Source organism: Schistocerca americana, chromosome 7 (genome assembly GCF_021461395.2).
Source record: "Schistocerca americana isolate TAMUIC-IGC-003095 chromosome 7, iqSchAmer2.1, whole genome shotgun sequence".
In the NCBI taxonomy this organism is placed as follows: domain Eukaryota; kingdom Metazoa; phylum Arthropoda; class Insecta; order Orthoptera; family Acrididae; genus Schistocerca; species Schistocerca americana.
In genome coordinates this window covers 136,267,799-136,281,448 of record NC_060125.1, presented here as the reverse complement: position 1 = coordinate 136,281,448, position 13,650 = coordinate 136,267,799, and the positions used below count along the sequence as shown (strand labels likewise).

At 46.9% G+C, this 13,650-nt stretch overlaps 1 protein-coding gene across 1 annotated transcript in view; it reads left to right on the top strand.

Moving 5' to 3' along the window:
• The window catches only part of LOC124622172 (myogenesis-regulating glycosidase-like), an 80,528-nt gene extending 69,501 nt beyond the window's left edge, over nt 1-11,027 (top strand). Inside the window, exon 5 of the mRNA XM_047147816.1 lies at nt 10,621-11,027. Coding sequence (XP_047003772.1) covers nt 10,621-10,820 — 200 coding nt within the window. The 3' untranslated portion in view covers nt 10,821-11,027. The remainder of the gene's footprint in view (nt 1-10,620) is intronic.
• The last annotated feature ends 2,623 nt before the right edge of the window (nt 11,028-13,650 follow it).

Sequence of the window (13,650 nt, the reverse complement as noted above, 5' to 3'; positions counted from 1 at the left end):
CGAACAGAGAAAGGGAAGAGGTGGAGGTGGCTAGAGAGAGAAGAGAGGAGATGATGGATGGAAGAAAGAGGAGTAGATCTGTGGTGTCACCGCCAGACACCACACTTGCTAGGTGGTAGCTTTAAATCGGCCGCGGTCCATTAGTACATGTCGGACCCGCGTGTCGCCACTGTCAGTGATCGCAGACCGAGCGCCACCACAAGGCAGGTCTCGAGATACGGACTAGCACTCGCCCAGTTGTACGGACGACTTTGCTAGCGACTACACGGACGAAGCATCGCTCATTAGCCGAGCAGCTAGTTAGCATAGCCTTCAGCTAAGTCAATGGCTACGACCTAGCAAGGCGCCATTAGCATTACATTGCATGAATCTACAGAGTCTCACTTGTATTATCAAGAACGCTGTATACAAATGATGGATTAAAGTTAAGTATTCCAGCAGCTACGTACTTTTCTTTATAGCATTCATTACGTATCCTGTTTCAGACCTCACGCCACCCTGCGTGAGTTAGCGCGTGCATCTTGGCCGCCTCTTTCTGTTAGTGTACGTAGTGTTGGCAAGTCTGCCGACACTACACATATATGTGCTTTGCACGCGTGGGTTCCCATCCCATCCTCGTCGCCATATATGTGTTGTGTCGGCAGACTTGCCAACACTACGTACACTAATAGAAAGAGGCGGCCAAGATGCACGCGCTAACTCACGCAGGGTGGCGTGAGGTCTGAAACAGGATACGTAATGAATGCTATAAAGAAAAGTACGTAGCTGCTGGAATACTTAACTTTAATCCATCATTTGTATATAGCGTTCTTGATGATACATGTGAGACTCTGTAGATTCATGCAATGTAATGCTAATGGCGCCTTGCTAGGTCGTAGCCATTGACTTAGCTGAAGGCTATGCTAACTAGCTGCTCGGCTAATGAGCAATGCTTCGTCCGTGTAGTCGCTAGCAAAGTCGTCCGTACAACTGGGCGAGTGCTAGTCCGTATCTCGAGACCTGCCTTGTGGTGGCGCTCGGTCTGCGATCACTGGCAGTGGCGACACGCGGGTCCGACATGTACTAATGGACCGCGGCCGATTTAAAGCTACCACCTAGCAAGTGTGGTGTCTGGCGGTGGCACCACAAGATCAACAGGGAAAGGGTGAGGAGAAGGGGTGAAGGAAGACATGTACAGGAGAGAGAGAACGAAGAATGGGCTAATAAAAGACTCGAATAAATGCATATCTGGGCGTCTCTGGGAGCTCTGCTAGTTAAAAATAAGAAGATGATTCAATATTTGTTAATTAACATTTCCATTTCATAATTGTTATATCTTCCTTTCCACGCCGTGTGGTTCTTTAGTGGGCGCAGGAGCGAGGAACAGATGCCGTTCATGAACAGAAAATTTAGAATTTTATATGACATTGTGGGAGAACACTGATCTTATAGTGATAAAATTATTTAAAAGCAGTCTAGATCGCAGTCGATGTTCACTTCTGACCGGTCTCGGCCTTTTAATTACGGGCCACCATCAGAGATTGCACTGTAATAACCAAAGTAACAGTGCAATATTACATAGAGAAGTCAATGTTGTAAAAGTATATTCTAGAGCGATGTATCATTACCCATGTGGATGACGGCGATGGCGACTGACCCGCTATGGAGGCCTCAATCACTGTAACTGATGCTCATGGCTAAGCAGCCACGAGTTGTACAGAGTAGAGAGAGCGCACTCCAGAGCTCAAGGCATCGCCATCAGCCAATGGGGAACGATTTAATATCATTTGAATCTTCATGCTTAAGTATTTATATTTTAAATTTAAGTAATCAAGAATCGAATTATGGTTCATAGTCTATGTTACTGCCAGTCTCATAAAAAGCATGACAGTCTAGTGTAATTCCCTAACTGAGGTCCAACTGGATGAAATAATTAGCACTATAAGATCGTTAGTTCTATAGCTACTGCCATTTATTGGTAATGAAACCAAATGTTTGGCGTATTAATACGAAGATTATACATATTCACTTATTTATATAAGTAGTCACTAACTTAAAGTTTTCAATAAACACTAGGAAGGTCTACATACATCGTTGTATACGTGTTTCATCTCTTGGTGCCTGTAATAACGTATTAAGACCTCGTTTACATGCAGACATCCAGGTTGGTATGTCTGTCACTTGTCAAAGTTATTTAGAATATACTGTTACAACACTCACTTCTCTCTGTAATACAGCACTGTTGCTTTGGTTATTACAATGCTGTCTCTGATGATGGCCCGTAATTAAAAGCCCGAAATCGATGAGAAGTTAACATCGGCTGCGATCTAGACGACTTTTAAAAAAAGAAAATTTAGATATCATTTTATTCTACATCTAGTATCAATTGGTAAAAATAATACACAACTTTGCTGCGGTATTAGCTGCGTCAGTTGCTAACAGTAGATTTAAATGTAGAAATATATACAGTTACAAAAGATTTATAAATCTGTCACTCTTCAACACAATGTCTCTTCAGAAGGTGTCGTGCCCTGGCCACTATGAATGTCTATAAATACACTCCTGGAAATTGAATTAAGAACACCGTGAATTCATTGTCCCAGGAAGGGGAAACTTTATTGACACATTCCTGGGGTCAGATACATCACATGATCACACTGACAGTACCACAGGCACATAGACTTAGGCAACAGAGCATGCACAATGTCGGCACTAGTACAGTGTATATCCACCTTTCGCAGCAATGCAGGCTGCTATTCTCCCATGGAGACGATCGTAGAGATGCTGGATGTAGTCCTGTGGAACGGCTTGCCATGCGATTTCCACCTGGCGCCTCAGTTGGACCAGCGTTCGTGCTGGACGTGCAGACCGCGTGAGACGACGCTTCATCCAGTCCCAAACATGCTCAATGGGGGACAGATCCGGAGATCTTGCTGGCCAGGGTAGTTGACTTACACCTTCTAGAGCACGTTGGGTGGCACGGGATACATGCGGACGTGCATTGTCCTGTTGGAACAGCAAGTTCCCTTGCCGGTCTAGGAATGGTAGAACGATGGGTTCGATGACGGTTTGGATGTACCGTGCACTATTCAGTGTCCCCTCGACGATCACCAGTGGTGTACGGCCAGTGTAGGAGATCGCTCCCCACACCGTGATGCCGGGTGTTGGCCCTGTGTGCCTCGGTCGTACGCAGTCCTGATTGTGGCGCTCACCTGCACGGCGCCAAACACGCATACGACCATCATTGGCACCAAGGCAGAAGCGACTCTCATTGCTGAAGACGACACGTCTCCATTCGTCCCTCCATTCACGTCTGTCGCGACACCACTGGAGGCGGGCTGCACGATGTTGGGGCGTGAGCGGAAGACGGCCTAACGGTGTGCGGGACCGTAGCCCAGCTCCATGGAGACGGTTGCGAATGGTCCTCGCCGATACCCCAGGAGCAACAGTGTCCCTAATTTGCTGGGAAGTGGCGGTGCGGTCCCCTACGGCACTGCGTAGGATCCTACGGCCTTGGCGTGCATCCGTGCGTCGCTGCGGTCCGGTCCCAGGTCGACGGGCACGTGCACCTTCCGCCGACCACTGGCGACAACATCGATGTGCTGTGGAGACCTCACGCCCCACGTGTTGAGCAATTCGGCGGTACGTCCACCCGGCCTCCCGCATGCCCACTATACGCCCTCGCTCAAAGTCCGTCAACTGCACATACGGTTCACGTCCACGCTGTCGTGGCATGCTACCAGTGTTAAAGACTGCGATGGAGCTCCGTATGCCACGGCAAACTGGCTGACACTGACGGCGGCGGTGCACAAATGCTGCGCAGCTAGCGCCATTCGACGGCCAACACCGCGGTTCCTGGTGTGTCCGCTGTGCCGTGCGTGTGATCATTGCTTGTACAGCCCTCTCGCAGTGTCCGGAGCAAGTATGGTGGGTCTGACACACCGGTGTCAATGTGTTCTTTTTTCCATTTCCAGGAGTGTATTATTCAGCTGGCACAAAATGGGCTCAGTGCATGAATGTTCGACATTAAATACACCCGCCGCTGGAGCTCCGGAGAGGGGATTTTTTTTAATAAAAAATTCCTTATTCATCATCTTTATAATATACATATGCAACCCACCACCTTAAGTGATTAGTGGGTCCTAGGATGTTGCAATGTCATTATTGCTAGCAGCTAACTACAGTTATTACAAGTGAGCTACAGTACAGTTTAACAATGGGCAATTTCTATTCTATTGGTGCTCTACTTAGTTCTAATGGCTACTCATGGCTAAAACGCTTTACTGCCTGCAACGTCACAGGTAGGTCAGTGATTGTATAAACCTACTGTGCAGCCTTGCTCGCTGAGCTAACCCCGATAGGCGTGACTTTGACACTAGGCAGGCCAAGGATGGCTTGAATTGCTGCATGGGATGCTTGCATCTCATTGGCAGCAGCGTAATCCTTCGTGGCAGCGCCCTGGTGCCTCGGCGGCGACTGTATAAAACACGGCGGTGTAATTGGAGGCGCGCGTGTTTGAAAGTGCGGTCGACAGGATGGCGGCCGAAACCACAATAATGAGTATACAATTACAATGAAATGAACACCCTTAGCTGCTTACAGGCGTTGATATACGTCAACGGGGACAGATGAAAATGTGTGCTCCGACGGGGACTCGAACCCGGGATCTCCTGCTTACATGGCAGACACACTATCAATCTGAGCCACCGAGGACACAGAGGGTAGCGCGACTGCAGGGATTTATCTCTGGCATGCCTCCCGCGAAACCCACATTCTCAACGTATTGTCCCGCACTACATTCGTAGTGCCCCCGCTCACTATACTCATTACTCGCGGTGCGTTGCCGATTCCCGTAAGAGTTCGGGCACTGTTTGTGCATTCGCACAGAAGAAGAAGATGGTCAAGTGGCCGGTGAGCCTTAACTATGTGCATACTAGTGTAGTGCGGGACAATACGTTGAGAATGTGGGTTTCGCGGGAGGCGTGCCAGAGATAAATCCCTGCAGTCGCGCTATCCTCAGTGTCCTCGAGGGCTCAGATGGATAGAGCGTCTGCCACGTAAGAAGGAGATCCCGGGTTCGAGTCCCGGTCGGGACACACATTTTCATCTGTTAGCAGCTAAGGGTGTTCATTTCATTGTAATTTCATTCTAACGAGCTGCGTGGTCACCGATGGTATCTGTTCTTTTGGACATGTCCGAAAGAACAGATACCATCTTAATATGTAATGAGTATACAGTTTTAGCAAAAGTAAGAAAAAATAGTTTCTACTTTCCTGCACAACAGTGGAGATGTCGACGACATATGCTGTGTGGCTTGTTTGCAAAAAAACTTGTTCGATTCACTCAAGGTCACCGCTGTTAAGAACAGTAGTAGCGCCCACTTCACTCTCTGTCCTCAGGCTTATGTTCAGTATTGCTCGGTTCTGTCACGGCTTTTTTCCCGCCAGTGATCCAGTGATAGTTGTACGTTAACAGTAATATTCAGTAGTACGGGTAGCTTTAGTTATAGAGAGTTGGTAGATGTGCACCACGTGTAAGAGTTCACTGAATGCAATGGAAGAGTGGCGCGACAATGGAATGCCGAGCTGTTCCCGCTGTGACCACCCTAACGTCAGATGACTTTTGCATCTGAGGGTTGTTGCTTTACTCTGTGTTTGACGTAATGCGTTTCGGTGACTGCATACAACTGGCGTTTTCACTGTCGTGAAAGAATTTTCACGGAAACAACGGTAATCGCTGTAACAAACTGCATAAATCGTAGGTACATCATTAGTCTGTAACGAGCGCCCAGAGACCACGCCCTCTTGAGACCAAAATCCTCAGAAATTGTCTCTGAGAAACCTCCGAAAAATTTTAAGTAACGCTGGGGAGCACCGTGTGAAAGGGTACTTCGACTGCATTTAAACTATAATCAGGAGAGCAGTTGTGATTGAAGAGCAGGACAGTAAGATAATTGCTCACAGAGAATAGGAAATCCACATTCGAGTCAAAATTCCTGCTGCCACTTCAGATAGTGCGATATGTTACTTGATAAAAAAAGTGCACCATTTAGAAGGGGAGGAGGAACCAAAATGAAGCTTCACGGACTGAGAGGGTATGTGATGTTATTTCGGCGATTAAAAAAATCGAATGAAATTCACAGAGAACGTGGCAGCAGGGGCATACTTACCAGTATGAGATAGCATCCCCTCTGATCCGGATGCATGCGCTGATCCAATGGAGACGAACGCTGTGAAGCTGTCGAATCCTCTCCGTAGGCAAGGCGGCCCATAACTGTTATAAATGGTCCTCGACAATGTGGACACTGGCGTGGGATGGAGTGATGTGCGAGCTGGTCCCATACACGTTCCGTTGGGAACAAATCTGGGGGTCTTCTTGGCCACGGGAGTACTTCAACATCGTGCGGACAGTTCGTTGAGAGACATGGTATGTCTGGACGAGCAATGTCCTACTAAAACAAGGCACAGAATACAGTCGCATGAGAGTCAACACATGAGGACGCAGGATGTAAGCGACTTACCGTTATGTCATCGTATTTCTCTTAATCATTACCTTCACATACCCGATACCTCCCTATCGGAAGGAGCTAACACCACTGTGCCTCCCCAAAACACTGCAAAATGGTACCACTTTCCCGCCATGCTCGCCGTCGATGGTCATCCAGGGTGGTGTAGAGCCACAATGCATCGCTGAACACAACTCGACGCCGTTCACCAGCAGTCCATGCTTCCCAGTCACAGAACCACTCCTAAAGCAGCCGTTCGGTGTTGTGGTGTTACGGCAACCTACGCATGGGTCGGTAATTCCTTAGTCTGGCAACTGCTAGTCTCCAGCGAAAGGTGCGCGATAACACAGAGTATTACGTGGGGTCCAGTACATATCCTCAGATGGCAGGCGCATATGTGATGTGGTTTCGATGTGCTTGGAACACGATACGGTGATTCTGCCTTGTGGTGGTCAGATGTGGTCGACCGGAACGTTGGCGAGGAGTATGCTTGCCCTCACGTTTCCATGAACTCCAACACCGGACCACTGCCACATCCAATTGCCCTGCAAAGCTGGATATTGCACGATTCTACCAGCTTGGCAAATGGAGATCCACGATGATGCCCCTTTCAAATACTGTGAGGTCCTCATAACGCTGCCTCACAGGTAGGAGGCATCTAATCTCCTTCGCAATGACCGCTCAACATCAGGCGCTGTTCACGCCATTACTGTATATATCCAACCACACACCGAACGAGGTGGCGCAGTGGTTAGCACACTGGACTCGCATTCGGGAGGACGACGGTTCAATCCCGCGTCCGGCCATCCTGATTTAGGTTTTCCGTGATTTCCCCAAATCGCTCCAGGCAAATGGTGGGATGGTTCCTTTGAAAGGGCACGGCCGAGTTCCTTCCGCGTCCTTCCCTAATCCGATGAGACCGATGACCTTGCTGTTTGGTCTCTTCCCTCAAACAATCCAATCCCTACCACACACGGTAGCAGCACTAAACACGAACGACATTGATGCCCTCTGGTGGCCATTCTACTGATCACAGATAATTGCGACTCTAATCATCTACAAAACCCACGCTTACGTTACATCGACATGTGACCATGTCTTCAGCGAGTTTCAGTTTTGTAGTCAGGCAGTGTCTTTCGTTAGACAGAAGTTATGTCTGAAGAACTTTTATTAATTTCTTAGTTTCCATCTTCCCACTACATCTGAAAGACTGTAAATACTATTTCGCGCACTGCACAACATTGACCTCATACACTCAGATGTCGCCATTACAATGTTGTGAGGAAAGTTCGTTTCTGCATCTGTGCATTCTAAAAGACAATAATTATTTAATTCAAAACGTGCAAATACATACAATGCCGCATGAAATAACTTTTATTGTATACCAATTTTCACCGACGCACTTCATTGAGTGATTTTGATAACTGTCGAATTTGCGATAATGGTGTTTAAGGTGCCAGAGATATCGTAGGCGTGTGAACATCCAAACCTATCAGTGGCTAATTACCAAAAACGCGAGAGTACTGATTGGAAGTGACTATACAGGAAAGGTGCTTTGAACATATCGAGAATGGCTATAGATTAAAGTACAGTATTAAAATGAACACCAAGACCCCCCATTAAAACCGATAACCTGCGATAGATGAGTCTTGAAGCACCCAGATTTTATAAGTTTCCCACATTAGGTATACAACGCATACAGTAGTTGTCATAGTTAGGTATTTCATTCAGAAATTTGTTGGAAAGTTATAACCACAACACCAACACATTTCTGGAACAGACGTGTACATTTCTTATTTTAATTAGAAAATAATTAAGCACTTATACCAAAGTTGCAATTTAGTTTCGTTCAAATTATAACTTTCCAACAAATTTCTGAATGAAATACCTAACTATGACAATTATTGTATGCGTTATATTCCTAATGTGGGAAATTTATAAAATCTGGGTGCTTCAAGACTCATCTATCGAAGGTTGTCAGTTTTAATGGCTGGTCTTTTTCCCTAATTAGATTCAGTACAACCCTCTTAGACTGTGTGCAGATGATGCTGTCGTTTACCGTCTTATAAATCTCATCAGAAGATAAATAGTATTTATAAACTGATTCAGACAAGATATCTGTATGGCTCGAAAAGCGGCAACTGACTCTGAATAATAGAAAATGTCTAAGATAAATCTTTGGGTCAGTATCGCCTTGCGTATTTCCACATTTCTTCAGAACCGAAAGTGGTCTTTCCTGATATCGGATTTTACCAACTTTTATATTCCTCTGTACATACGTCGTGCCTGTATTTTCTAAGAATGACTTATTAAGCTGATGGTTTGACAATATTCACATCATCTACCTTTTCTGAAATTGAAATTATTACATTTTTCCTGAAATCTGAGTGTATTTCGCCTATCTTATATATCTTACGCACCAAGATGAATAGTTTTGTCGTGAGCCATGGACGCTTACATTCATTTTACCCATTCTATTAATGCTGACAACAGCTGTTTTCTTCAGCATGTCCGAAAAGTTTGTTTATTCACAAACCATACCTCTCAAGGATGTAGTGTGAAATGCCTATGCATTTTGCCAGTAGAATATCTGACTGTAGTGTATATAGTGATTTGCAGGTGACAACTGAAAACAACTCAAGGCTGACACTGCAGTCGTGGAAATTGTAATAAACAGTACAGTGGATGGGGAACATGATGTCATGTACACTACTGGCCACTAAAATTGCTACACCACGAAGATGACGTGCTACAGACGCGAAATTTAACCGACGAGAAGAAGATGCTGTGATACGCAAATGATTAGCTTTTCAGAGCATTCAAACAAGGTTGGCGCCGGTGGCGACACCTACAACGTGCTGACATGGGGAAAGTTTCCAACTGATTTCTCATACACAAACAGCAGTTGACCGGCGTTGCATGGTGAAACGTTCTTGTGATGCCTCGTGTAAGGAGGAGAAATGCGTACATTGCTGCTCGCGTTGGTCGAGATCCAATGACTGTTAGCAGAATATGGAATCGGTGGGTTCAGGAGGGTAATACGGAACGCCGTGCTGGATCCCAACGGCCTCGTATCACTAGCAGTCGAGATGACAGGCATCTTATCCGCATGGCTGTAACGGATCGTGCAGCCACGTCTCGATCCCTGAGTCAACAGATGGGGACGTTTGCAAGACAACAACAATCTGCACGAACAGTTCGACGACGTTTGCAGCACCAAGGACTATCAGCTCGGAGACCATGACAGCAGTTACCCTTGACGCTGCATCACAGACAGGAGCGCCTGCGATGGTGTACTCAACGACGAACCTGGGTGCACGAATGGCGAAACATCATTTTTTCGGATGTATCCAGGTTCGATTTACAGTATCATGATGGTCGCATCGGTGTGTGGCGACATCGCGGTGAACGCACATTGGAAGCGTGTGTTCGTCATCGCTATACTGGTGTATCACTCGGCGTGATGGTATGGGGTGCCATTGGTTACACGTCTCAGTCACCTCTTGTTCGTATTGACGGCACTTTGAACAGTGGACGTTACATTTCAGATGTGTTGCGACCCGTGGCTCTAACCTTCATTTGATCCCTGCGAAACCCCACAGCAGGATAATGCACGACCGCATTTTGTAGGTTCTGTACGGGCCTTTGTGGATACAGAAAATGTTCGACTGCTGCCCTGGCCAGCACATTCTCCAGATCTCTCACCAACTGAAAACGTCTGGTCAATGGTAGCCGAGCAACTGGCTCGTCACAATACGCCAGTCACTACTCTTGATGAACTGTGATATCGTGTTGAAGCTGCATGGGCAGCTGTAACTGTACACACCATCCAAGCTGTGTTTGACTCAATGCCCAGGCGTATAAAGGCCGTTATTCCGGCTAGAGGTGGTTGTTCTGGGTACTGATTTCTCAGGATCTATGCACCCAAATTGCGTGAAAATGTAATCACATGTCAGTTCTAGTATAATATATTTGCCCAATGAATACCCTTTTATCATCTGCATTTCTTCTTGGTGTAGCAATTTTAATGGCCAGTAGTGTAAAAAAATTCAACGAGGCTATAATCTTCAAATACTGTAGTATGGTAGTTATAATATTGTGGACGAAAGTGACTTGGGTGCTTGGTGTGTGTGCAGAGTACCTGCTGGGTGAGGATACTCTGGTGGCGCCAGTGCTGAGGGAGGGCGCCGTCAACCGTGACATCTACCTGCCCAGGGGCAGCTGGAGGGACGAGGCGGACCCGGATCACCCCGTCATACAGGGCCCCACCTGGCTCTACAGCTACCCGGCGCCACTGGACACTCTGCCCTACTTCACCAGGGTAGACTCTTCATAGGACTCGCGCAACGTCAATGTGTACTGAGTAGTCACTATGAAATATAATACTTCAAAAAGTCTACAAAAATATCGTAACATCTGAATAATTCCTTCGGAAACATTTATTTTTCACATCTGGAATCTTTCAGTACTAGGTTCAGAGGATACCTATCACAAGGAGAGAGAAATGGTTCCGTAAGTATTTGTATGTGCCATCTTAGAATCAATTGCAGTATCCTGGTCCTGTGTATCATACATTGCAGACGTCTCAAACGGATGACTGCCAGAATAAAGGTGTGAAGACAGAGTCTTGAACCTTGGATTTACTTTCATAATCTTTTCTTAAAGAACTTACTTTAGTTACTGGCGATTCATCAAGAACATTAACACATTTAATCACACTATGTGAGCGTGGAAGTAGTTGCCAGTAGGTAACTGATGAAAACAAATTTCTTTCAACAAATAGAAATTTTATTCCTAAAAACCCTTTCCTTAAAAAAAAAAAAACAGATTTAAAAATTATAATCAGAAGGCACCCTCTAAATATCAAGTTACAATTTCTTCAGAGGCAGAAATAACTTTCTTGTTGTTGACAGTATTAGCTTTCGGGTTGAGAAGCTTGCCGCTCCCTTTTAACACGGCCGTAGTCACGACCGCTCACAACAACCTCTGAAAGACTACACTGGTGCAAATCTGCAACACATCAGATTGCTTTAAACTAAAGATTTTAACAACTCACACAAACACAAACTATGCACCCCGTAGGGGAGATGGAAATACTACAAAACACTCACATTTAAAAAACAAAATTACTTGCTAGCGAAAGTGCAACTTGTTTTTAAAAGAAAACTCTTACGGTGGAAGGGTGGCAACTTTATATACTAAAATGACCATTTAAATAAAAACCCATGAAATGCAGTATTACATAAAATGTACAAACATGCTCTAGATTACACATATACCGCCTCTCAAGATCATAGGCAAGATAAAAACATATTTCAGGAATTCGGCCTTTACACCTTAAGCAATAAATTCGTTAACACCGAATCCGACAAATATGACAGAGGCAGCTATTAACGTACGGCAGACCGACAGGGGCATTACTGAACAACCCGAACCGCAGATTGCTCTAACCCGCCCCTACTCCACAGGGGAAAAACGGACCACCCAATTCGTAAATAACCACCTTCCCGCTGGTGGGCAAACGGAGACGAATGGTGGGACGACCCCAAAACAAAGCGGCTGGTGACCTCACCAAGAAAACAAGTAGACTTTAACAAGTAAATGAAACAACATGTCTCCAATCACTTAACTTCTAATAAACTGCGATTTCTGGCGAAGACCTGGCGCAGCACCCCCAACGCTCTCCCGAGCCGTCCGCTGACAGCCGCTTCAACGGACGCAGGAAGGCGCGCCGATCTCCCGTCTCATGGCGTCGCAGTTCGCCCCGGCCAGCTCGATGTCGTGGTTTCACTCCTGTTGCTCTCGTGTGAACCGCGAAGCCACTACCCCCTTCTATACGGCGCTGCCCACTGGACTCACGTGGGGACCTCACATGCGCCGACGCTCAAGGCGGACAAGTCATCTCGTGTCTCAGTGCGCGACCGACCAACCGACCGATCCAACCGCCAATGACCGTTGCTCGAGCAACTCGAGCAGACTGGCGGCCTAACGCGCAGGCTCAGATGCTGGCACTCAGCCCCGACCGGGCGACCACTAGCTGAGTTCTGTTACTGGCGGAGTGGCAAGACTCTCATTTTCTGGCTTTAAGGTTGTATCCAAACGACAGACATACTAGCACTCGACGGCAGACAGACACTAACTGCCGCACAAATGCGAACGAGAGACAGACCTGCAACTGGTGACACGAGGCTGACCCAGCCTCACTCCGACTGAACAACCGAACTGACTCGCCCCAACCTGCCGCGGCTGACCAGACTCGGCCCGACTCACTAACTGACCCCGTGGCGAGCTCATAGCGCCCCATAAATGCACGTGAGAAGGCAACCTTTCCCCTTTCCGACCAGGGGGAGACACCAAAGCTGCGATTGCCACAGCGGCGCCACCACCAGAAACGGAGAGCGACTGCTTCAAACTACGTGCTGCGGCGCGCTCTACAAAACAGCAGATTTTACCAGGCTCAAGTCTGTTAGTCGAATTCGTAAATCAATGCGTAAGAGCAGTCTCAACAATGGGTTGAGCTCCTCGTTTGAGTCCAGACTCGGCATATCGTCTAAATCTACCAGAAAGTTTCACAATAATGCTAACTCCATTGCAAGGTGAGTCATTCACTGGGGGAGCTATTACACAGTATACAGGGTGCGCAAAAATGAGCTGACACAAAGACAAGAGCAGGACAGAGGATGTCGAGCAAAATTTTCCAGGTAACCAGACGTCGGAGGTGCACCTTTGTGGAGCTGCGGTTACGACCGCCAACCAACGAAGAGCATGTGAAATGTCTGTTAACAGAATGCGTCTAGGTGTGTCTTGCAGCGCAGATTTGTCTGGCCGACCTGCTGCTGTGTTATGGTGTGGTTGTTATGATCCTGTGCTGCTGCACGTGTTAGAACTGATTCGACTCAGTGAGCTGTAGTCGCTTTGGATGCAGGAGGCCGAGCACGGTGTGCAGGAGGGTGGTCCGGTGTAATTCTCACAGGCTTTAGAGACACAGCAGTATCTGCGATAATATTTATTCGTCAGGATGAGTATACGGAGTAATAAGCTGCATCTCTGCATGTTACAGGGGCCAGGCCTCAGCACATGCTGTGAAGATGCGCTGACACACCTTGCCAGTGAGTCCTGACGTCAGAGCAGCAGGTCAGTATATCGTGACCTGCGTGTTGTTGTGC